Here is a 26,653-nt window from a genome sequence, read left to right on the forward strand (position 1 = left end):
CTCCCAGTGGGCCCAGAAGGTCCGAAAATCAGCTTGCCAGCACGCGCATGGGTGCCAGACCTGAGCTCGCGTGTCTACCAAAATGGCTCCATGTGCCACTTGCAGCATAAGTGCCATAGGTTCACCATCAAGGTAATATATATATATATATATATATATATATATATATATATATATATATATATATATATAAAACATGTGACACATACAAATAGAATTGTCAGCTATCAATAAAATTAACTGCCTTGGAAATGGCCCTTGGTTGGGCAAGAGGCAAATAAGGAGCTGTGATGTTCCTTTAATACACCAGGGTGATTCAACATAAAAATATGTAACCCTTCCCTGGTGCAGAGCTGAAGGGATTGGATACTGTAGCCTAGAGGATAGTTCTCTGCCTTACAAGGCAAAGGTTGCAGGTTCAAAGTCCAAGTGGGTATGGCTAGCTGATGAGGCCAAAATATATCTATCCTAGTCTCCCTTAATTTTCAAATTCAGCAAAAAAAATGTGACATACATACACACACATACACACACACACACACACACACACACACACATATATATATATATATATATATGTGTTTTTTTGCTGAATTTGAAAATTAAGGGAGACTAGGATAGATCTATTTCGGCCTTATTTTGGCCTCATCAGCTAGCCATACCCAATGGGACTTGAACCTGCAACATTTGCCTTGTAAGGCAGAGAATTATCCTCTAGGCTACAGTATATATATACTTACTTACTCACTTACTTATTTATTAGATTTATATGCTGCCCCTCTCTGTAGATACAATCATATATAATCAGCTAACCAAAGCTAAAATCTGAAGTCTTCAGTTAAAGCATTTTATGTAGCTGTGCTAGATAAAATTACAGAAACTGTTACTACTACTGAGTTACATAATAATTTATTATATAATATATTTAATGTATAACATGCAGCTCCATTTCTGAATTCTGCTTCCAGAAGTTTAAACAACAAGCAAGGAGTAAAACTTAATTCCTCATTTACTTCACTAAATATCTCCTCCATGCATTTAAAAAAATCTCCATTAATGCCAATGGAGTTAGTTCTGGCACCACCTGAGGAAACAGAAATTGCATTATGCAAATGATCAATGTAACTTTGCAATCATGCCTTTTGTACAAATAGCTATCAGGACTGGGTCTTCACATGTTTAGTTTAATTCCCACATCCAATTCTTAATACAAATCTCTGTAAATAACCAATGCATGTATTTTACAGAAATTGCACCTTAAAATGTACTTGTGCTAAACAAAGTTTTCATTTAAGAATTTACCAAACAGCCCTTACATCAGGGATAGAGAATTTCCAGACATCAACCAAGACCCTTCCCATTCCTACAAGGTCCCTCAACATCATCTAATCAAATTTTTATAGTCTCATCTACTCCCTTTGAGAAGCATCAGTTGAGTTGGCTCTATCATCCATATGCCATTGTCTCCCTTTGAAGGGGAAAAGCAACATATAGGTCATAATAACAAAAAACAATCCTGCCAATACTGCTACATCAGAAAGCACACTTCTTCCTGCATGAGGAAAATAAGTGAGGAGAAAGATCTTCCTTGTTAAGATCAGCTCCCAATGGCTTCCAGGTTTAACTCAGCCCTCCAACTGGGTCAATTATCTCTTTAGTATACATAGGCACTAAGTATACTCAGCTACTAATTTAGCCACTAAGCTTATCAGTTAACAAGGTGTTCCTCCAAAAATGCTAATTCTCTGCCCATAATTAAAACTTTGATATAATCAGATTTTTTTAAATACTGTACATATAATTTAACATGATGGTAAAACAGTAAAAATATAAAAACTGAGAAACGTATTCTTAGGAAGAGGATTATATCTATATTCCCAAAACATAGTATATATCCACCACAAAGCATTATATACAAGTTTGGTGGTTGATTTTATATTAGAAATAATAAAAATTAAAATACTACCAATAAACTTTTGAATAAAAACTGGAGTATTTCATTAGGTCAGCTGGTTCTATGATACACTACATTTTATTATACTGGCCATTCTTTTTTAAGACATCTAATTTAATGAATACCACTGAATGTCATGAATTTGATGTGTTATTTATGCACTTTCTTTTGATGTAAGCTCCTTAGCAATCAATTATATTGATTGGACCTGCCTTCTAGAGGAACAAGAGAAAATGTGTCTATGTTCACTGTAAACACATTAATATTGGTACAATGTTCTAATGCATCAGCTTCCAGTTATATATGTTTCATATCTAAAGGGATCAAATTCAGCCCTTGACTTTGCCATCAGAGCTAGGAAAACCTCTGCCCAAAATTCTAGAAGGCCACCTTCAGGCATCATACTGTTTAATATTCCTTTATAGAAAACAATTTCTTATAATGTCAGGAAAAAGTTTTGGTTTATACATCATTTTAGAATGTTATTAATTTTACAAAATTATTTTTGAGATTGCACACTCAGAATGGCATTGTAGTCTAAACTTTAATAACCTGAGGTTTATATAACACTATGAAGTTTATAGTTTAATTTTCAATTACCTTAATATGTGAAAATATCATACTGGGACATTAGCATAAAAGTACCAATCACTGCATACAGCATCAACAATTCCTTTAACAGTATCAAAATCTTTCTTTAAAATTGGAGCAAACCAAGGATATTTGATGATATTTTGGATAGAAATATATAACTATGGATATCTTGATAATATGGTATATGTATGGGTGTTAGTGAAAGTTTGGTGAAAAAATAAAATAAATATATATTTTACAAAATTTAAGAAGTGACCAGATTATATATCACTGTAGACCAGTGTTTCCCAACTTTGGCAACTTGAAGATATCTGGACTACACCTCCCAGAATTCTCCAGCCAGCATTCGCTGGCTGGGGAATTCTGGGAATTGAAGTCCAAATATCTTCAAGTTGCCAAGGTTGGGAAACACTGCTGTAGACAACTGTATCTGGAAGATATATGTCTGGTAAAATATTTCATTTTAGAAGAAAGAGATTAGAAAACACTCAAAATAAAACTGATTGTGTAAGAATAAGAACAAAAGATTTATGATAAAAAGAATAACTGAAATTATCTAAAAAATGAGATAGCCATGATTTATAGTACACAACAGAATAATAAAAGAAAAAGTTCTCATTTGCAAATACAAAACATCAATCTAAAACTATGAAAAACCTGAGACTAATCTGTTACTGTCACATAAAAGTTTTGTTACTGGATAATCAGGAATTTCATCCCAAACAGAACTATGCTATATATTCAGCTCAAGCTGCAAAGTTTTTCTGTCACTTTTTCCTCCTATTTGCATATCCCTCCTCCTAAGAACAACTGAAAGGAATCAGGGAAGAAAAAGTCACCACATCTAAATAAATTTGCCATTTAACACTCTACCATAATTTTCTAAACTGCAATCCTAGCTTTTTTGCAAAGTCCCATCATATCTTTCAACATTTATTTAAAGCATCAGTCCATGCATCCATTCAAGAATAATCATTTTAAAAAATAACTAACCTAGAGCTACATCGCCTTTGATCTAATTTAAATGTAGTTCATAAAATCATCTACCATAATGTCCTACCAGTCAATAAATACTTCAGCTTCAACTGCAACAACACACACGCACAAAATAGATTCAAACTCAATGTAAACTGCTCAAATGTAAACTGCTCGAGTCTGCAGAGAGGGGCGGCATACAAATCTAAATAAATAAAATAAATAAATAAATAAAACTCAACTGCAGAAAATATGGCGTCAGCAACAGACTGATCAATGCATGGAATGCACTACCTGATTCTGTGGTTTCTTCCCCAAACCCCAAAAACCTAACCTTAGACTTTCTACAGTTGACTTCACCCCATTCATGAGGTCCGTAAGGGGCATGCATAATAATAATAATAATTTATTGGATTTGTATGCCGCCCCTCTCCGTAGACTCGGACCATTGTGCCTACCATCCCTGTCCAAATCTACCTATACCTACTTTTTTGTGTGTATGTTTATACCATATCTATTACCTTATAGATGTTTTGACAAATAAATAATTAAAATAAATAAAAATAAAATAAACAAATCAAAAAGAAGGGTTACGTTTGAAATGAGGTACAGGGGCACATCTAAGGTACTTCAAGCAAAGTTGAGGAAGGGTAAGTGTGCAGACAGCGGTGTGATCATCCCTACTTTCTTAAACATTAATGCAGGTTTTCCAAAAAAGCAGAGATTTCTGGCATGCCTGAAAATTTCCAAAAACCACACAGAAAGAAATAAAAAGCTCCATTTTCTTGGGGGGAAAGGGCACATCTTCCATACAAAAAAATTTGCATGGTTATTTCACCTGTGTGGATCCCAAATCAGACCAATGACTCATGTCCGTCTTACAATCCATCATAGCTATATATACTGCTCAAAAAAATAAAGGGAACACTCAAATAACACATCCTAAATCTGAAGGAATGAAATATTCTCATTTAATATTTCATTTGCACAACTATGTATTACATTTGCACAACAGCATGAGAAATTGACTGTCAATCAGTGTTGCTTCCTAAGTGGACAGTTTGATTTCACAGCAGTTTAATTTACTTGGAGTTATATTGTGTTGTTTAAGTGTTCCCTTTATTTTATTTTTTTGAACACTGTATATATTAAGGATGCTCAGAATGCTTCCATCGACTTCCACCCCGCCGTCAAAAAGCGTTTCCCGGGGCGATAAAAGTCAACCATCAGAGCCCCGCCCCCCAACCTCTCAGGTAGACCACGAGGCCCGCCCTTGGAAAGCTCCTCCCCCTCGCCTCCCCCTCCCCCGTCCACCCGCTATCCTCTGCCTGCACTGCAGTTCGTCCAAACTCGCCTCCAGCCGCTTCCGCGCCCCCACTCGAGGCTGCTCCGAATTCGCGACTGGCCAAACACCTCGTCAATCCAAGCCCCGAGGCATCCTGGGAGGTTAAGTTCCCCGCCAGGCCAAGTCTCCGTCTCTCCCCCCACCCCCTCCGCGCCCTCGAACTACAACTCCCAAAATGCACCACTAGGCCAGACTTCAGAGGAGGGGTCCAGGCACGGCCCTACCTCCTGGGCCCCAGCCCCCTCCTCCGTCCCCCCCCCCCAAGTGCTCGATTAGGGGGATAGCGGGGTAGTAGTCCCGCCTCAAACGCCCCCGCCGCCCCCAATCTCCGGGCAGGCCAGCCCGTCGTCCCCTCAGCGCTCACCTGGCCCTTGCCGCAGCCGTTGGCGAGGGTGGTGCATCCTCTCACCCGCTGCCCCTCAGTCAGTGCGGCACCGGCGCGTGGCTCCCTGCCCTGCCTGGGGCCGTCTGGGAAGCTGCCTCCTCCTGCGGGGGCCGGTCGGGGAGCATCCTCCCCCCTCCCGCACCGGCCTCGGGATGGGTCCGCGGCGGCAGAAGGGAGGAGGAGGAGGCTCCGCTAGCGGGATTCGCCCACAATGCACTGCGCGCAGCAGCAGCAGCAGCAGCGGGCGCCGCCGTGCCTGACATCAGCTCCGAGCCTCCGCAGCGTCGCCCCGCCCTACCTTGCCGCCTTCCTTTCGGGGTCTCCCGTGGCTTCTCACGCTGCTGCCCGTCCGCGGGGCGGATCGCGGCGTTGCGCGAAGGGCCTCGTGCGGGGCACCGTTCCGGCCCGAACCCTCCGAGCTTTCTGCGTTGCTTTTTAAAGAGAATTAAGACTAGCGTGTCTGGACTGCAAAACTCCAAAGCTCGCATCAGGATGGTCTGTAGTGATTTGCTCTGTCTGGGATTGAACTCTGATAAATTTCTGGACTTTCTGATAAAAGTCCAGAAATACTTCCCAGGAAGAGTCCTTCACTTCTCCTCTGGAAACAAACTGCCTTACTCCTCCAGAGTTCAAATGCTACGATTAGACAATTTATCGGGCGGTAGGAAAGCAAGTAGGATGCTTGGCTGCATAGCTAGAGGTAAAACAAGCAGGAAGAGGGAGATTGTGATCCCCCTATATAGAGCGCTGGTGAGACCACATTTGGAATACTGTGTTCAGTTCTGGAGACCTCACCTACAAAAAGATATTGCCAAAATTCCAAAGATGGGCTACAAGAATGGTGGAAGGTCTTAAGCATAAAACATATCAAAAAAGACTTAATGAACTCAATCTGTATAGTCTGGAGGACAGAAGGAAAAGGGGGGACATGATCGAAACATTTAAATATGTCAAAGGATTAAATAAGGTTCAGGAGGGAAGTGTTTTTAATAGGAAAGTGAACACAAGAACAAGGGGACACAATCTGAAGTTAGCTGGAGGAAAGATCAAAAGCAACATGAGAAAATATTATTTTACTGAAAGAGTAGTAGATCCTTGGAACAAACTTCCAGCAGATGTGGTTGGTAAATCCACAGTAACTGAATTTAAACATGCCTGGGATAAACATATATCCATCCTAAGATAAAATACAAAAATAATATAAGGGCAGACTAGATGGACCATGAGGTCTTTTTCTGCCTTCAGTCTTCTATGTTTCTACAACTACCTCGCCTCCGAATTGATTTAACTGTTCTTCATAAGATCTTACACCATAACGTCCTTCCTGTTAGTGACTACTTCACCTTCAACAACAACACAAGAGCACCTAATAGATATAAACTAAGTGTAAATCGTTCCAAACTAGACTGCAGAAAATACGACTTCAGCAATAGAGTGGTCAACGCCTGGAACTCACTACCTGACTGTTGTTTCTACCCCCAACCCCAAAATCTTTAAACTCAGATTGTCTACAATCGCCCTCTCCCCTTTTCTAAGAGGTCTGTAAGGGGGGTGCATAATTATGATAATAATAATTTATTAGATTTGTATGCCGCCCCTCTCCGAAAACTCAGGGCAGCTCACAACAATCATAAACAATGTACAAATCCAATGTTTAAAACATAATTTAAAAACCCTTGTAATAAAATAATCACACAACCCAATCAAACCATATATAAACCAAGTAGTTAGGAGAGGTGTCAATTTCCCTATGCCTGGTGGCACAAATGAGTTTTCAACAACTTACAAAAGGCAAGGAGGGTGGGGGCAGTTTTCATGCTTATGACCATTGCAGCATCCACACAGTCATGTGATCAAAATTAGGTCACTTAGAAATTGGCATGTATTTATTATTATTATTATTATTATTATTATTATTATTATTATTATTATTTATTGGATTTGTATGCCACCCCTCTCCATAGACTCGGGGCGGCTAACAACAGTAGTACAAAACAGCATGTAAATCCAATACTAAAACAATTTAAAAAACCTTATTTGTAAAACCAAACATACATACAAACACACATACCATGCATAAATTGTAAAGGCCTAGGGGGAAAGAATATCTCAGTTCCCCCATGCCTGACTGTCTTAGGGTTATGTGATCACCATTTACAATGTTCCAGCCAGCTTCCAATAAGCAAAGTCAGTGGGAGAAGCCAGATTTCCCTTACCGATTGTATGATTCACTTAGCGACGCCAGGGATTTGCTTAACAACTATGGCAAAGAAACATTGTAAAATGGAGAACTGCCTCAGCAAAAGAAATCTAGGGCTCAGATGAAGTCATCGGTCAAAGACAGTATGTACAAATGTACAGCTATTGGGGACATTATAATTCCATGGGGGAAGGCCTTCTCTGTGGCTCTATGGCAGTGATTTTCAACCTTTTTTGAACCGCGGCACATTTTTTACATTTACAAAATCCTGGAGCACACCACCAACCAAAATGACACAAAACGAAATTCTAAGACAGTCTCCTCTCTTTTTCCATCCCTGTCTCCTCCCCCTCTTGTGTGTGTGTGTGTATACATACTCTTGAACCATTTCCAAAAACAGGTGAAGGCTGGGGGGTTTTCTCTCTTATTTTTTGGGTGCTTTTTATCATATGCTTTAAATCAAGAGTCACTTCTCTCTCTCTCTTTTGTTTCTCTTTCCTCTCATTCTCAATCGTTTTCTCATTTCTCTTTTTTCCTCCCCTTTTTGCTCATTTCTCTCTCCCTTCCTCTCCTTTTCTCTCTCTCTCTTGCTTTCTATCTCTTTCTCTCTCTCTTGCTTTCTTTCTCTTTCTCTCTCTCTCACTTGCTTTCTCTCTCACACTCTTTCTCTCACTCTTTCTCTCTCTCAGCAAAAAGTTGTGAGACCAGAACCTGAGCTTCCTTCTTCGCGGCACACCTGACCATGTCTCGCAGCACACTGGTTGAAAAACACTGCTCTATGGAACCAACTATCCCTGGAAATTCGCCCCACCCTCACCCTCCTAGCCTTCTGGGAGGCATTAAAAACATGGCTATGCCGGCAAGCTTGGTGCCATTTAGCTATAGTATTCTGCTCCAGCCTAGGATGGAATGAATGTTTTTGTTTTGGGATTTTAGTTGTAACACATTGTTTTATTTATGTTCACCACCTAGGAGTTGGGCAGCTTATAAATCTAATCAAATAAATAAATTCCCATAATTAAAAATAAAATTAATCTATCTATGTGTTTTATTTTTAAGTGCATTGAATAATGATGAACAAGCCATGAATACACTTGAGGGAGATTGAAAGAAACATTTGTTCTGTGGGTCACCTCAGTAGCAAAAGACCTGCTAGGAGCGAGTTGAAGAAGTTATTAATTTATGGTGTCCGCTGATGTGCTGGAGCAATCAGTATTTCCCATTTTATCTATCGATCGATCGATCTATCTATCAATCATATATAGAAATATAGTTTGTATTAACATGAGTAGAAAGTAGTGATAAAAAGGATTTTAAAAAAGAGAGGACAGGGACGGTCTTATAATCCCTTTTTTTCAATGCTGCTGTAATTTTGAATGGTCACTACACAAAGAGTTGTAAGTTGAGGACTATCAAATTGGAGGGGGGTTTTCCTACATTGAAACTGAGTAACAGAAGACAATCAACGAAATGTGCAAAAGATTTAAAAGCAGTAAAATAGCCAAAGCCTCCATGCCAATAGACATTATAGATGCTTATGGAATAGAGATAATAAAATAGATAGACATTAAAAAATTATGATAAATGGATACTAAACTTTAGAGATAAAATTTCAACAAAGCAAGAAGAATGTGGAATAAATCTGTAAAATTTACATCAAATTATAACTCAAATTATATTCAACAACAGGCATTCACGAAGCAGAAGCCAAGGTGAAGCCATGTTTACTAAATTACTAGGATCTAGAATATAGTGCAGGAAACATATACAGCACATATAACAATCTCTAGGTATAGAAAAAAATAATTATCTGTCCACTCAAATATGGACATTTTAATTGCCCCCTGGTACTTCAGATTTGACAGCTCTTTAAAAGTTCACCCTCCACTCCAAGAATCTTTGTTTGTTTGTTTGTTTATTTCAATTTACATGCCGCCTAACTCCTTAAGGACTTTTGCCTCGATTATAATATAATATAATATAATATAATAATATAATATAATATGTTCTCAACTAAGGGACTTTCAGACCTAACCCCACCTCTGGCTATGCCTATTTTGCATTGTCTGGCAACCTGGATTATTCCCCTCCTCATCCCTTAAGTAAAATATATTTGCCAGCTTAACTCCAAGTAACTTCACAGATACTTTTAATTATTTACTTTTAGATTTTTTTTAATCCTTTACTTTTGTAAATCACTCAAAACAGGAAACATACCTAACATCTTTTCTCTATTAGGGGTTTTTTTTTGAAAGTAAGTTTTTATTTCAAGTAATTTTCTTGGCAGAAATATAGAACTTGTTTGCCAATATTTGTGGGGGGGGACAAGAGACCCGGCATAATCTATTTATCACCAATTCCTGTTAATATAACTGCTAAATTTGAAGGAACTATATGAAAAAACTACCGTATCATTCTTTAATCTTCTATCATCCATCACATGTTTTTGTTCATAATATGTAACCACATGGCCATGAGACTGGGCAAATGCAAGTTTTGTCCAGAGTGGACATGAGCTGGGGTGGCGCAGCAGGTAGAATGCTGTACTGCAGGCCACTGAAGCTGACTTGATCTGTAGGTCAGCAGTTCAAATCTCATCACTGGCTCAAGGTTGACTCAGCCTTCCATCCTTGTGAGGTGGGTAAAATTATAATAATAATATTCAACCAAGCATTAAGGGGCTGAGTTCATATATTGTACCAAATTTAATGTAGTTTATTTAAGAGCAGTATGTGAACTCACGCATCGTGGCTTATGAATTTGGTTTATGCTTTTGTAATGTTTGTAAAATGTGTCTTAGTCAACCATAATTTAACAAATGGCTCAGAGCATGTGTATATTCTAGCCAATGATTCTCAATGTTGTTTGTTTGTGTTAGTATTATGTACAAAACAGTTGGGTTGGCAATATATAAACAAGCTAACAAGAGGTAGTATTGCAAATTGCCATAAGAGGAAGCCAGAAAGCATATATAGTTTAGGCAAGAAGCATGATAATGAATACTAGCTCTATCTTTATTGTAATGATACATTAACAGATTCTTGAAGTCTGAAAGTATTTCTCCTTTTCTTTTCTTTTACTCTCCAAAAAATTACGAACAGCCACTTCTAAAACACCTTCCACATTCCATCTGCTTCAATGGACTTTTGCATGATGGTTGTGTAGTCTGTAGCTCTTCCTTCTGTCTCATAGGTCATTCCTACATCTCATTACATCCCACACTTGCTCTAGTCTAGAGTGTAAAAGATGGATATTGTGACATTGCACATATAAATTATCCTGTTTTCAGTAAACGATAAAGTATTAGGAATCTGGGGAGCTGGAGAAACTGAGAAACTGGCATTGTAGCAAATGTTTCTTTTAACTAGATGCTTCCAAGATTATGGGGCTTCTCCCAAGAACAACCTTGCCATTCCCATTTAAAATTTTGGCACTAAGAAAGAATAGCAAAGCAGAATCAAAGAAAAGCATATTAGAAGAGAAACAGAAGAAAAACCAGTTTATTTCATAAACAGAAATTGTATAATTTTGAGTTGTTTTTCATTTTCAAGAAAAAGCATAATACTTTGAACAATTGTAGTTCCTGCATACACATACATACACAGATATGTATGTATACATATGTTTATATTGTATATGTGAACCCTCTGAACATCTATATGTGCAGAATTCCCACCTGCAGAGTGCATTCCAAATGGCAAAAGAACATTAAAGAAAAAATATCTTCATGAAAGAGTTCCATACAAAATACAAAACCATTTCAGTTCAAAACATAAGCAACCTATTTATCCAATAGGGCCACAGTAGGGCATTTAAACCAAATTTGAGAGTTGTTTTACTTTAAAAAAAAAAACCCACCCGCTTACCAACATTCATAAGCAAGCATTATATGCAAGTGCGCAACTGCACGTATGCACACAAGCACACACAATTTTTGCCCAAATGAGATGCAATTCAAATGATTCACGCACAATCAATGTCCTAAGTTGCTTTTTCACTAATTAGAGAATATAATTGTCCCTGGAGCTGAATCTTATAGAATAATTTATATTGTAATGAAATCAAAATCTCTGTTCATTGTTTGGAGCTGTGTTAGAATGGAAATTCTTAAGTTGTTCAGACAGACAGGAAGCCCCTTAGAAACTTTGCATACTTATGTACATTTGTGTACATACACACGCACACATTCATGCTTCCATGTATTTACGGTAAGAATCACTATTGGAGAACAAAACTGAACTGGCACTCATAAATAAGGCTGTATTGCTATTAGGTCCTATAATTTTAACTCAAGTCAAATATAGTTATCAAATAAAACCTCTGCGTAAGTTGTAGCTAATGGGCAATAAGGTATAGGGAACATGGGAAGGGATGATGTGCAAACTTTCACATAAACTGATGGTATACAGCACTCTCTTACAATTGAAGTCCTCATTGCAGTTGAGGCAATGGTCTTTTTTCTAGACTGGAGCCTAGTTTTATTCCCTAAGAAAGTTTGCAGCCTCACTGCACCCCAGCTTTTTCATTTGTTTATTTGGCTAATGAACTTTGTATGTAATCAGGCACTGTGAATTTTCCAACAGCCACAAAGATCTATCTCAAAGAGAAGGTGCCCTTAACTGTAAACGGCCATATAATTGACTCCCAATTAACTGAAATTCTCTCCCTGCAGTTTGTGACAATGATAGTAGCAGAATTAGCAGGGACAAGGTCGCCTGAAGCTTCCTCTTCTTCAGAATTTGGGAAATCCAACGGTGAACCCTAATCAAATGATTCGTCTTCATCGTCAAAAAAAAAGCAATCTCTCTCTAGATTTTCTGATTCATCATCATAAGAAATATCATCATCAAGATCTTCATCATCATATTCTTGCCACTCTGGAACATACTCTTCATCCTCATCTTCCTCTTTGCCCCCATCATCTGTATCAGGTGAATCAGATCCTTCATAAAAAATCAGCCTGTGCAGAAACAAATTTAGTGTCGTTTTATTTTTGCATAACAGTAGTCTTCTAAATTCCGGCAGGATACTTATTGAATCTAGCTTGACTTACACTCCAGTATGTTTGACATGAGCTAATAAGGACTTTCCCCAATAGAAATTTCTTGATTAGCTATTGGGGATCCCTGTATCATATTTTTGGTGGTCATCCCAGAACGCTGTGGATGTTGATGCTAATATTCACTAGTACAGTGGTACCTCTACTTATGAAATTAATTCATTCCATGATCAGGTTCTTAAGTAGAAAAGTTAGTAAAAAGAAGCATTTTCTCCCATAGGAATCAATGTAAAAGCAAATAATGCGTACGATTGGGGAAACCACAGGAAGAGTGGAGGCCCTGTTTTCACCCAGGAGATTCTTAGGCCCCACGGAGGCTTTTCCCCGTATTTTCTTGCCCTGTTTCCTCCCAGGCTATTCCTAGAGGGCCCCCACAGAGGCTTCTCCCCACCTTTTCTGGCCCTGTTTCCTTCCAGGAGATTCCTAGAGAGGCCCCACAGAGGCTTCTCCCTGCCTTTTCCAATGACAGTTTCGGAGGCTCGGGTTTGTAAGTGGAAAATGGTTCTTGCAAAGAGGCAAAAAAATCTTGAATACCCGGTTCTTATCTAGAAAAGTTTGTAAGTAGAGGCATTCTTAGGTAGAGGTACCACTGTATTGATTTCTACTGATTTTTAGCAAGGGACTAGTGAACTATAGAATGAATAGGCTTACTGAATATAAAACAATTTTTAAAAGGTTTTCTAAAATTGGACAAACAAAAAGCATGGCATGGATTCTCCTTTTACATGACATGATGATACTGCCTTCAGCTACTCAAAAGTAATATAATTCATAAACATAAACAACCTGCCTGTTTTAAATGCTAACATTCACAATTAATATACCAGATTTTCTAAACTAACAGAATTCAATTCCATTTTGTTTTTACCAATGTTATTTTAAGAGATGCAAGAGGTTACTATTACACTGACACTACCAAGAATTTGCACTGGTTCGCCTGGTGCACCAATTGCGACTCTATCTGGATCAGGAGGTTCTTCTCAAGGTCATTCATGTACTTATCAGCTCATGGTTAGACTACTGCAATTTGCTCTACATGGGGCTACCCCTGAACAATGTTCAGAGACTACAACTGGTCCAGAATGCAGCTGCGCGAGCTGTTGTGGGTGCACCTAGGTACACCCATATCACACCAACTCTCTCTCTGGAACCAGCTGCTTTTTGACATCTGTACTGCCTGCAACCTACTGGCCTTCCGGAAAGCTGTAAAGACCTGGTTCTGCCAGCAGGCCTGGGGACTTTGATCAATGTGGTCCCACCTAGATCCGACCACAAAAATATATGAATAGTTTCTTATAGGTTTTAAACCATCTTTTTATATTGTTTTTAGATGTGAGCTGCCCAGAGTCTTTAGGGAGTTAGGTGGCCTATAAATGAAATGAATAAATAATAAAATAAATAAACAAACTGGAGAAATGATAATAATACATTACATTACTCAAGGAGAAGCAAAAATCTTTTGTCACTTCCAAAAGCATCTTGTTTGTTTCAAATCTATATACATTAGATTTGAATTCAAATATACCTGGCTTGTTATGGAAAATATAAAGTTATTTTACATGTAGAAGAAGGAAATCATCTCCTGGGTGACAGAAAGTACTTTGTATAGGTAATCATCAATTTCTGTCTGGTTGCATAGCAACCCTTCTGAAGTTAAACAGATCTCCTTCGAGATACTTTCCACCCAATTCTGCAGGTCTGACCATTGTCACTCTGGTCAAGTGATCAGACATTGGCCCTCAGAAAATGGCTCACATTTACAGCAATTTGAAGCATCCAACAGTCACAGGGATGTGTTTTGAGACAGTTTTGCTGAAAACTGACATTTGCATCAGGTTTTCAGTAAAGTCAGCCTATAGCAGTGATGGCGAATCTTTTTTTTCCTTGGGTGCCGAAGAGTAAGGGCATGAACTATCGTGCATGTGTGAGTGGCCACACCCACTCAAGGTTGACTCAGCCTTCCATCCTTCCGAGGTGGGTAAAATGAGGACCCGGATTGTGGGGGCAATATGCTGGCTCTGTTAAGAAGTGCTATTGCTAACATGTTGTAAGCCGCCCTGAGTCTAAGGAGAAGGGCGGCATAAAAATTGAATGAATGAATGAATGAATGAATGAATGAATGAATGAATGAATGAATGAATGAATGAATGAATCATTCATTCATTCAATGCCTGGGGAGGGCGAAAACAGCTTTCCCCGCCTCCCGGAGGCCAAAAATGGCCTGTTTTCCAACTTCTGGTGGGCCCAGAAGGCTTGTGTTTCGCCCTCCCCAGGCTCCAAAGGCTTCCCTGGAACTGGGTGAGGGTAAAAATGCCTTCCCTCATTCCTGTCGAAGCTCTCCGGAAGCCAAAAACGCCCTCCCAGAGCCTCTGTGTGAGCCAAAAATCAGCTGGCCGGCACAAACTTGCACGCTGGAGGTGAGCTAGGGCAACAGCTCACGTGCCAGCAGATATGGCTCCGCGTGCCACCTGTGGCACCCGTGCCATAGGTTCACCATCACTGGCCTATAGCAAACAATGGGTTTGCTTTACAAGTGCAGATTTTGCTTAACAATCATCACATTAAGGACATAAAATCAGATCAGTAATGTACAGTAGCTGGCCTACTTTAAGACTATCATAACTTATGATTGTAATGGGTAGACTCCACTATAGTCATAAATCAATTTATATGAGGACCACTGAGAAATACCATCTATCTAAATAGTTGCTGGCATGCTTGAATTAGGTTCCTCTTAGCCAGAGTGCTTCTCACTAGAAACCTGAAACTCAGCTTACTATTCACATATCCTCATAAGAAAACTTACTGTTTATAAGCAGAAGTGCCATTAAGTACATTAGATAATTTAATCCCTTGTTCGGAGCTTTGTCGAGTTTGGAATCCCACTCTGAAATCCTGTAACAAAATAAAGATTGAAAGGATATAGATGCTGGAAAGAGCCATCACGCTCCTTAAGAAAATGGAACCATTACAATGATAAAGAACCTAGCTACAATGATATAGCATATTTCTTTTTGCTGCAATACTGAATTGGCAAAAATACATTTACTACCATTTACTATCTTGTCGAGGCAAGTATTACCTGAGTAGCATGATGCAGAATTGACAGGAGCCGTTCTTGGATTCTTCGAACCAACTCTAAACCAATGTTAAAATGCTTTGCTTTGAGCAACTGAATGGAAGAGGCAAGATCTTGGCAGTGTAAAAGCATCTCCTCTGAAAGAAAAAGCAGATCCATTGACAAACTTGTGAATAAATGAATCCAAGTGTAAAAACAAAAATGAAATAAATTTGCTATAAAATGAACTTAATTCATCAGAAATATTACTTCAAATTACATTTGAAAAAGGATGGATGTTAGGTCCTTATGAAATGTTAAAGGTTTTTAACTTGTCTCATTCAGTGTTATTCTTTACAGCCTTAACATAAATAATATGTTAATATAATCTTGAGAAGAAAATCTTATAAAGGGGTCTGGGTGATTTTGAATTATATTTTAAAAATATGGAATCTGCCATCTCATGTAAAAACATGGCTGTCAAGATCAGATTAAGTTATTTTATTTAATAAAGGCACACAAAGAAACGGTTTCAAAAATATTTAGAAAATGAAGCAAAATGTATTCTTTATTTCACTGATATATTGGAAGGAAGCAGTGGTTAGCAATGTGACAGGAAATGCTGTAATAAAGTCAAAAAGGGCAGCACTAAAAAACAAAGCAGACCTGAAGTCATATGGCAAATACAACATTGTTAGCATTTCTGATGGGATTCAACTCATAATTGAAACTCCTGGAAATATAATAAGTTCAAAGAAAATAAAAAATAAAAAAAGAAGTGAGGGAATTATTTTATATATAAACCCTGCATGACAGAGTTGGTCTCCTCCGGGTCCCGTCAACTAAACAATGTCGTTTGGCGGGACCCAGGGGAAGAGCCTTCTCTGTGGCAGCTCCGACCCTCTGGAATCAGCTTCCTCCAGAGATTAGAACTGCCCCCACCCTCCTTGCCTTTCGTAAACTACTTAAAACCCACCTCTGTCGTCAAGTGTGGGGGAACTGAAACATCTCCCCCTGCCTATGTAGTTTTTTGTGTATGATATGATTGTACATATGTTTTCATATATTGGGGTTTCTTGTTTTTTAGACTTTTTAAATGTATTATTGTTATTTTAGATTCTAATTATTAGATTTGTCATTATATATTGTTTTTATCATTGCTGTAAGCCGCACCGAGTCTACGGAGAGGGGCGGCATACAAATCTAAATAATAATAATAATAATAATAATAATAATAATAATAATAATAATAATAATAATAATGGGAAAAACCCTGCTGAAAGCTTTTGAAGGTCTGTAAGTGGAAGAGAAACAATAGACACTTTTGTGGGTGTAAAAGAAGACAGATACAATATTTGCAAATCAGATGGCGAAGGTGTCCAGTTAAACACAGAGAGTGAGAAATTTAAACTGATATGAACTGGATAGATCACATTCTGCAATAAGTAGATTTAGGATCTTCTTGCAGACAGCTCCAAAAGGTGGAAGATGAAGCTAAACAACTGGCTATACTGGAGCTATTACTACTAACAGGGTTGAGGATCTGGAAACTTTAGGATCCTTTTTGAAATGGCTATTTTTTCTAGTAATTAAAAATAGTATGTTTTCCATTGAACGGTTTTATGTATTTCAAGAAAAGACAAATTGCTATGCACAATTTAATATATTGTTATTATGTGATTGACTATATATTTCAGTGATTTATCTTAATTTGGGAGAATTCTTTTTCTGTCTATTTGCTTAATGTTTCTTTTCGTTTGAATATTTTTTTGTTTTTCAATATTGTTTTTCTATTCATGTGTTTTAGAAAACTGCAATACAGTTTTGTAAAAAAGCAAAGAGCTTTAAATCTCTGAGCCAACAAATACAGCAGAGGATAATTTTATGCAATTGTAAAAAAACTTATTTTTTATTTTAAAGACTGAATCCCGGATATGAGTTTAACTAATTCTGGAAAGTTTGTGTTCTAAACATGAGATGGAATATGTCACTATATAGTACAGAGTTAATACTCTTAATGACTGAAAAAAATATTATTTATAGTTACTTATTATTTTTATTAGTTTTTATTTTGTCAAATGTAGTTTATTTTACTCACTCATCACTGTACCATTTTTCCTCAACTATGTAAACACCTTTGCTGGTGATGATTTTTTAAATAAATTTTTAAAAAGAAAAAGCTACAGCCTAAATACTAATAATCTAAAGGTTATAGGTGCATCAACAAACCTGTTATAAGCTGGAAAAATATTTCATTCTATTTCGCTTCTAATAAATTCTAGAGCAGTTTAAAAGAACTACGGGTATACAAAACAATTAAATTTCCACTAGTCCTAGTTTTTTTAGTTTGGACACTTAAACATTTAGCTATAAATCATCCATATGTCCCCTTTCCTCAATCTTTTACTGAATAAAACACAAGTCTTCTTGGCCACTACACTGAAGATATAGGAAAAGTGTGGACAAAATAAATGATTCACAGTAGTTATTGTCTCAGCATATTGAAGAACTTGCAGACATGGGAGAGCTGTATAGGTAGCAATGGGGAAATACTATTATGACAACTGATGCTCTCTGTATTACGAATATTGCCAGTATTCTCTGAACTTGACTCAAAGAAATGACAGTTATTTGCATGCCAATAATGCTCACCCAAAAGGATCTGCAAAGCATTGGTATGCACCTCCAGATTCTCAGATTGTTGTTCCATGATGTCCATTTTTTCTGTGTCCTGGTTATAATAGCTGTAGATGCAGGAATACGCTAGGACCTGAAACATATCATATATCACAATGCATATAAATCAAATATCCTGGTTAGAACCTCTCCAATGGGGGAATGGTTTCACTAGGAGCAGAGAGAGAAGGAAATGGCCCATCATTCCCGCAACTCTGCACCTCTCCTCTGATATTCTCATAGAATGAAGAAACTGGAAGAAGCTTGTAACACATAGTACCACCTTCCTACTTAGAGCAGGAGAGAAAAAGAATATTTTGTAGCTCAAATTTAAAGCATAGGTGCTCAATTTCTTTCATCCCATTCATTTAAAATTTAGTAATTAAGTCTTCATCTATATTCTTCTTCAAACCAATCATAAAATTTTACCCAGTTTTATCCTCATCTTTAATTTTCATTGTCGATCTATTCATTTCTGCACAATCCATTATCTTCTTAAGTAAGCAGATGGAGTTGAACCTATTTCTGAGAATACCTAGATTTCTTTGGGAATGTCAATTACCTTATTGGAAAGTGAGTCTCTGAAGAATTTTTCAAAAGTTTTGATACCGACTGTCAAGCTTGAGTTTAATTGGGATGTGGGATTGTCTGTATCTTTGGGTATTCTAATATGAATTCAGTTTGACACAGTTTGGAGCTGAAGGAGGATAGAGCCTTCAATCATAGCACCATAGCTAGCTGATGAGTCAAGCACCTTTCAACAGCTGGGTGACCGGACGAAGAGAGAAGCAACCAGCTCCTATCTTGGTTGGACAATGTCACAGTTTGTTTTGAAAACTTGAGAATCTGAAACTTATATTGGCATGAAAAGCCCGGCATTAGTGCCAATATGATGTGTCTAAATAAATTTGTACTTAATTTTACACAGTTCTCCCATTCTATATTTTTTCAATTACTTTTATTTCCGCTCTTTCATTTACATGCTGACCATTCAATACAGTTCTGTGCACATGATGTGGAACCTTCTCTGTTACACTTTCTATATCCTTTGTGGGGCTATAAAAAGTATAAAATAAAAAAAGCGAAACTGAGAAGAAGGGGACAATGCTGCAGAAAAGCGGAGTACACATTGAAAGATGGGACTTACTTTTCGTGCCTGTTCCAGCACTTTGCAGGCATCAATAACAAAAGTCAAAGTCCGAATCTGTGGCACGTCACTGACAGTAGAAACTCTACTTCGCAAGTTCATAGCAAATTCCTGAAATTGAAGAGAACTACATCAGTTTCCCTGATGACTACTCTTTATTTACTACTATACAGTACTTGGAAAATAATTGTGTCTTTTCATGTATATTAAACGTCTAGGGTAATATTAAAAAACAACGTTGAGGAGGATTACTTGCAGAGTATTTACAACAAAATGAAAAAAAATGTGAGCTCTACTTTTCTGCTAAAATGCAGAAAGTACGAGGGAAAGGTGTTTTCTTTTCTAGTGACAAGGTTTGATTCCATGTATTAGTTTTGAAATAAAACAATCGATCTTCCTAAATTTCCTTTTCACGTGATGAAGTGATGACATATGACTGTTCTCAATGACTAGAATGGGCTATAACTAAATATTCTGAGATGATCAATACATAAAAGTACATGGTTCATAACACAGGTTCAACTAAAGAATAGTGATCCTGACCTTTGCTATATGATGAAAAATGCACCTTTCATTATAGTCTAGGAAACGCTTTTCCTGTCGAGCTGCTATGCTTACCTAAAGGGGAGAGATGAATGCAGTTATGGAAAGTAACAGCAAATATTATTTCTTTTAAAATTTCTTAGGCTGTACATATGTGGATTTTATACATACAGTGATATCTCGTCTTACAAACACCTCGTCATACAAACTTTTTGAGATACAAACCCGGGGTTTAAGATTTTTTTGCCTCTTCTTACAAACTGTTTTCATCTTACAAACCCACTGCCGCTGCTGGGATGCCCCGCCTCCAGACTTCCGTGGCCAGCGAAGCACCCGTTTTTGCACTGCTGGGATTTCCCTGAGGCTCCCCTCCATGGGAAACCCCACCTCTGGACTTCCGTTGCCAGCGAAGCGCCCGTTTTTGCGATGCTGGTATTCCCCTGCTGGTATTCCCCTGCAGCATCACAAAAACACAGAAGTCCAGAGGTGGGGTTTCCCATGGAGGGGAGCCTCAGGGGTATCCCAGCCGTGCAAAAACGGGCGCTTCGGCTGGCAAAAGGGGTGAATTTTGGGCTTGCATGCATTAATGACTTTTCCATTGATTCCTATGGGAAATATTGTTTCGTCTTACAAACTTTTAACCTTAAGAACCTCATCCCGGAACCAATTAAGTTTGTAAGAAAAGGTATCACTGTACATTGGAAAAGAAGTCCAAAATTACAGAAGTAATTATACTTCTAAAACATAACAGTTGGTAACTTATATACAGTATAATGATAAAAAACAAAAGTAATATTATTGTCCAATTGCCAGGATAGATAAAAAAATACCTGGACTTGCTTTAGATTAAAAAAAGGTTATATTATTACTTATATTTCCTTAGAAAAGAATATTTTCTATATCAGGCTTGTCTTTTGCACAAACACTCACCATGGCAGAGCAGTTGTAGTAGTCCTTATGGGTCGGTTTCCAAGGTTTCAGGCAACGCCAACAAAATCCATGGTTACATTTGGCACAAGTCATACTGCATATAATGGGGATGAGGGCCATTAGTAAGATGTGGCTACCAACTTCATGCTTTGGATCATTAATGTAAATGAACCAAACACCCAAAGCTGTTTTAGCTAAGTACTAAGTCCCTCTCCACAAAGAAATATCATCTGATGGGACCCAAGAGGGGAAAGAATTCCACCACAGTACCCACAATTTGGAACTTAATTTCCCCTGAGTTCAGATTGGGCCCAGCCTTATTGGTCTTCTGGAACATTTCAAGTCATGGCTTTTCCATCTGGCTTGAATCTAGTAACATGAAGCTTGAAAAGTGGCTGGGTTGATAGGAGCTTAAGTGTACTCTCCAGCAGATTATGAGGTTGGGTAATGATTTTATTGTTTTTTTATTATTTGTGAGATGGGCAACCACATAAATTCACCCAATAAACAAAACACGGAAAGCCATACAGAATGGCACTACAGTTTTTAAAAAGGGAAAGGAAGAAATATTGCTTTAATGATAAAAATAAAAACAAAAGGTGGGACCTCTACTTAAGAACACCTCTACTTAAGAACTTTTCTAGATAAGAACCAGGTGTTTAAGATTTTTTTGCCTCTTGTTAAGAACCATTTTTTACTTAAGAACCCGAGCCCAGAAAAATTTCCAAGGAAATTTGAGAGCAGCACAAAGGTCCGGCTAGTTTCCTGCCATTCCCCCATTAACCCTGACCATCTTGGGCTTTTCTGGGCTGCCAGAGGAGCCTTTCGGTGGCGCTTAAGGAGGCTTTGGCAGTCCAGAGCGAACTAAGCATTTTCCTTTCTCTGGGTGCTTGGACAGGGAATAAACCTCTGCCAGCGCCCAGAGAAAACAAACGCTCCCTTCGCTCTGGGCAGCCGAGGAGTCACCACAGCAAAGGAAAGGCGCCAGCTACAAAGTGAGTGAGCGAGAGGAGAGGGGAGCCCTTCAGCATGGGAAGGAAGAAGCAGCAGCCAGTGTATGGGAGGCAGCCTCGTGCTGGGTGTATGGGAGGCGCATGCTCCTCCTCGCCGCCTCAGAGTCCCTCTTTTTTTCTTTTTAAGCCTTAAAATTTTGGATTTTTTTGATTCCCCTCCCCTCACCTTCTTCCTTCGGCAGCAACTCTCCTCTTTCTATTCTTCCGCCTCCTCCTCCCACCTAAATGTCGAGCTTTTATTTCTTTCCTAATGGGTTTGCATGCATTATTTGCTTTTACATTAATTCCTATGGAAAAATTGCTTCTACTTAAGAACATTTCTACTTAAGAACCTGGTCATGGAACGAATTAAGTTCTTAAGTAGAGGTTCCAGTGTACTAGAGAACACTTTCTCTTCCAAAAGATGATACCTCCGAGACCGCCTCATGCCGCACGAATCCCAGCGACCAATTAGGTCCCACAGAGTGGGCCTTCTCCGGGTCCCGTCAACTAAACAATGTCGGTTGGCGGGCCCCAGGGGAAGAGCCTTCTCTGTGGCGGCACCGGCCCTCTGGAACCAACTCCCCCCGGAGATTAGAACTGCCCCTGCTCTTCCTGCCTTCCGTAAACTCCTTAAAACCCACCTTTGCCGTCAGGCATGGGGGAACTGAAACATCTCCCCCTGGGCACGTTTAATTTATGCATGGTATGTCTGTGTGTGTGTCTGTTAGCATACGGGGTTTTTAAATAGTTAAATATTTTAAATTTGTCTGATTGCTTATGATTTGTTTCTACATGTTGTGAGCCACCCCGAGTCTTCGGAGAGGGGCGGCATACAAATCTAAGTAATAAATAAATAATAAATAAATAAATAGTAAGATTCAAGTGATGTTCTGCCTGTGGCATCACATTCAAACATGGTCAGTGAAAACACTAAATGATAAATATATATTCTTTAAGCTCTATTTGAATTGTTTTTGCCCCGTGAGATTTCAAATCACACGAGGAGCAACTAAGGCTGTAAATGTTGAGCCAAGGTGCCCAGACACCAAGAACCAATTCCTAAGGAGGAAACATAGAGAATATTTTCTGTCTGTCAAATCAAGTTTTCCATTCTAACTTTTCAAAGGAATGTTAGCAGTAATGACAAATATCATTTGTCATATCATATCATCACCCACACATCAACGTAATTAAAGAGGGAGAAGATTTAAATGATAATGGAGATAGGACTGCTATTATGAAAACTACTTAAGAAAAATGCCCTGAAACAGCAGAATGGTAAGGTATGGTAGTTCCCACATATCTAAAGGGCATAAGGATGGAGAAAGGTGATCAAACTGAATGTTATTTCATCTTGCACGCTCTTGCCTCTAGAGCAGGAATGTCAAACTCAATTTTATTGAGTGCTGCATCAGGGTTGTGTTTGAATCTTGGGGGCCAAGATGGGCATAGTCAGCTCGATGTCACTCATGTCGGGGGAGGGGCTGTGGTGGCCTGAGCACTCTGCCAGCAAAAACCAGCTTCCAAGCTCCATTTTTATCTGCAATTGCCTCTTGCACCCCTCTGCAGCGAAAACAGAGCTCAAGAGACCCACGGTGCCTTGCTGGCAGAGGCACTATGGGGTGGTCCTTTGCTGCTTCCAGGGTGGGCCAGATCTAAGCAGCCCATGGGCTGGATCTGGCCCCTGGGCCTCGAGTTTGACACCCCCACTCTAGAATGAGGAAGACACAAATCGATTGTGTTTTTGAGAGAGAAGGCACAATAATGCAATCTGTCAAACTAATCCTAAATTACTGAAGTTTCTTTCTATAAATTTTCCCTCTTTATACAAAAATGTACTGAAAAATCATACTCACTGTAGACAGCCTTCATTTTTCTCTATTTGAGCTTGGCAGCTTGGACACCGTTTAGAGATGAGTTTGGCCAGGTGCTTACTCTGGGCTTCCACAGTCATTCCTTCATAGAAACCACCATCATCCATCCACTGAGACATGTGACTGCAGCTGGCAGGATAGTGGGCCTGTGAAGAATCCAGAGAGTGGTAAATGGTCCTAAAATGAGAAACTCCCCCCCACCCCAACGTCTGCCCCCAAGTTTGATGTTAGCCTTACTTCAGGAAAATTGCAGCTGAAGCAGGAGATCCAAGAGCACTTTGAACAAGCTTCTCCATAGCAAAGGCCATCCTTGCAGAGTATCTGATCGCAGCCTTGAGGGTTGGTGCACCAAGTCAGGTTTGAACAGCATTCAACATAACCTCTTAGAAGGGCTTTCTCATACTGTATTAAAAATGCATGAATGTTGGCTTTGGAGTTCTCATTAAAAATATCTAGGACACATTTGTATTAGATGTTTATTATAAATCTCTTAACAAAAGAAAGTTTTCAATAGGTTTCTTATTTTTTAAAAAAGATAATTCTATTTAGGATAGCACCTTAATCCTTACTAATATTACCAACTTTGGGTGCAAAAATAAGCTACGTTATTCTCTAAGAATTTCTTGTGATGAGACTTATCTACTAATAAACTTTCTCAATAAGGAAATATATTTATTAATTACATAATTAATATATTAAATAATACATTAAATTACATCATTTCCTGAAGCAAGCAGGCGGATAAAATGATGTTATAAATGAAAGAGTCAGCAAAAAGAGACGGGCGTGGTCAGAACCACAGCGGCACAGTATAAATTTCGGGGCTCCAAAATAAACACTGAATCCCACCGTCATTGGGGTTCCTTGTGATCCAGACCTGTCCTGGAGGGACAGTGAAGAACCAGGGCACAGGCTGGCATGGATAGAGAAACTGCAATTTCCCTACAACGCCAGTGACAAGCCCCAGACCTGGCAATGTGGAAGACAGCCAATATGAGCTGTCAAAAGCTGGAGCAACCACTCTGAAGAGGTGGGGAACAGCAGAGTGAAACATCTGGGTGAGATGTTTTTGTTTTGTTCTTATAAACAAGAACTCTATTTTTACAGCAGCTCTCTTTTAAGGAAGAATTTGGAAAAAACTGAAGTGGAACCGAAAAATAGCTACCCCTTCACTCAAATAACAATGGCGGACAATTAGAGGCCAGAAAATTAAAAACCTGAAAAGACTTTTGAATGATGATTTAGAAAGAAATCTGGAAAACAAGATTGGGATGTTTTTATTTTTATATTCTATATGTTTTCCTTTTCAAATTGGTTATTGAAAGTTAAAACTGAAAGTAAATGTATTGAGTTTTGGAGCATGATACTGCCATCTAATGGACAAAGAAGGAGAATAACAATTGTGTACATTAAGCAACAACTACCTGAGTGATATACAGCAAGGGAATATCTACTAATATGAAATGTAGCATGCCTGGCATAATGGATTAACAGCTTAACCTTCTATGACCAGCTTTCAGGCTTCAATATATAGCAAGCATCTACTCATAAGAACAAAATTTCTTTCTGGAGGGTAATGGTCAGTTTTTCAATCCGCTAAAGCCTATTTTTTTTATAATTACCCAACTTACCTTGGCAATGACTTCTTTGGAGGAAATGATAGAGCGTATAAAGGCAGTAGTGGGTTGTGCAGGGCAGTCAGAAATGGGACAAGTGCAATTCAGAATCAGGTTTTGTTCAATCCGAGTAGTCAAGTATTCATTCCAGCAGGACTAGTTAAGAGGAAAGAGGCAGAGGAAAAAACAGGAACATTTCAACTGCAATTTATCATAGATTATAAAAGAAACATAGAAACACAGAAGACTGACGGCAGAAAAAGACCTCATGGTCCATCTAGTCTGCCCTTACACTATTTCCTGTATTTTATCTTACAATGGATATATGTTTATCCCAGGCATGTTTAAATTCAGAAAATGCTATTAAATTATTTGAGAATGGGAATGGAAACCAATTCTAAATATTGACAACGTTCTTTCATGGATATGAATAATATAAATGAGCCGAGGTGGCGCAGTGGGTAGAGTGCAGTACTGCAGGCCACTAAAGCTGACTGCTAGATCTGCAGGTCAGCGGTTCAAATCTCATCACCAGCTCAAGGTTGACTCAGCCTTCCATCCTTCCGAGGTGGGGAAAATGAGGACCCGGATTGCGGGGGCAATAGGCTGGCTCTGTTCAAAAGTGCTATTGCTAACAGGTTGTAAGCCGCCCTGAGTCTAAGGAGAAGGGCGGCATAAAAAAATCGAATGAATAAATAAAGTCCACAGCAATCCACAAAGATGAATGAAACACAAAACGAATGTTACATACTTCCAGAGTAAGATGGCAGACTAATACATTACTATCATGAACAGAAAGAAAGCAATTGTTTCCCGTCCCAGATACCTATTATCACGGTAGCAAAGCAGCTCTTACCTTACAGCAATAGTGCATACAACACAGAACAGGAAGATCGTCTCTTTCCTCCAGAGGATTCACACAAACTGGACAGTGGGTGACAGGGCTTGAAGGTGGCTGAGGATTTCTCACTTGCAGCCCTGAGAAAAACAGCACCGACTCTTGGTCTTCTGTGTATCGCTGGATCAGAATATCCACGTTCCACTTGCAGTGTATCAGCAGATGTTGAGCTATATCTGCCGTCACACTTAGAGTATCTGACACCTTCTCCACTGTTTGGGTCATCAGCAACTCAACCTCTTCTTGATTCATGGTACGTCCCATAGGCAATTGGACCGTCTCCATCAGAACCTGTTCTGTGTCAAGGCCAAAGGTATCCAATCTGACAAAAAAAAGCCTTATCAAGAAGAACAACAACAACAACAAAGGATTGCTTTCACTTTCTACTGTATACACCCAGCATG

The 26,653-nt window shown here is 38.7% G+C and overlaps 1 protein-coding gene across 2 annotated transcripts in view; it reads right to left on the bottom strand.

Moving 5' to 3' along the window:
- Positions 1-10,925: 10,925 nt before the first annotated feature.
- Positions 10,926-26,653, bottom strand: part of LOC139157622 (cullin-9-like) — a 67,082-nt gene continuing 51,354 nt past the window's right edge. For both annotated transcript variants that reach the window (XM_070734580.1, XM_070734579.1), the window contains exons 31-41: positions 26,208-26,571; positions 25,367-25,507; positions 23,973-24,137; positions 23,718-23,881; positions 20,867-20,960; positions 19,937-20,011; positions 19,394-19,504; positions 18,223-18,340; positions 15,595-15,728; positions 15,319-15,407; positions 10,926-12,413 (exon numbers count right to left, since the gene is read on the bottom strand). In XM_070734580.1, the coding sequence (XP_070590681.1) occupies positions 12,215-12,413; positions 15,319-15,407; positions 15,595-15,728; positions 18,223-18,340; positions 19,394-19,504; positions 19,937-20,011; positions 20,867-20,960; positions 23,718-23,881; positions 23,973-24,137; positions 25,367-25,507; positions 26,208-26,571 (1,654 nt within the window). In that variant the 3' untranslated portion in view covers positions 10,926-12,214. The remainder of the gene's footprint in view (positions 12,414-15,318; positions 15,408-15,594; positions 15,729-18,222; positions 18,341-19,393; positions 19,505-19,936; positions 20,012-20,866; positions 20,961-23,717; positions 23,882-23,972; positions 24,138-25,366; positions 25,508-26,207; positions 26,572-26,653) is intronic.

Source organism: Erythrolamprus reginae, chromosome 1 (assembly GCF_031021105.1).
Source record: "Erythrolamprus reginae isolate rEryReg1 chromosome 1, rEryReg1.hap1, whole genome shotgun sequence".
Taxonomy (NCBI): domain Eukaryota; kingdom Metazoa; phylum Chordata; class Lepidosauria; order Squamata; family Dipsadidae; genus Erythrolamprus; species Erythrolamprus reginae.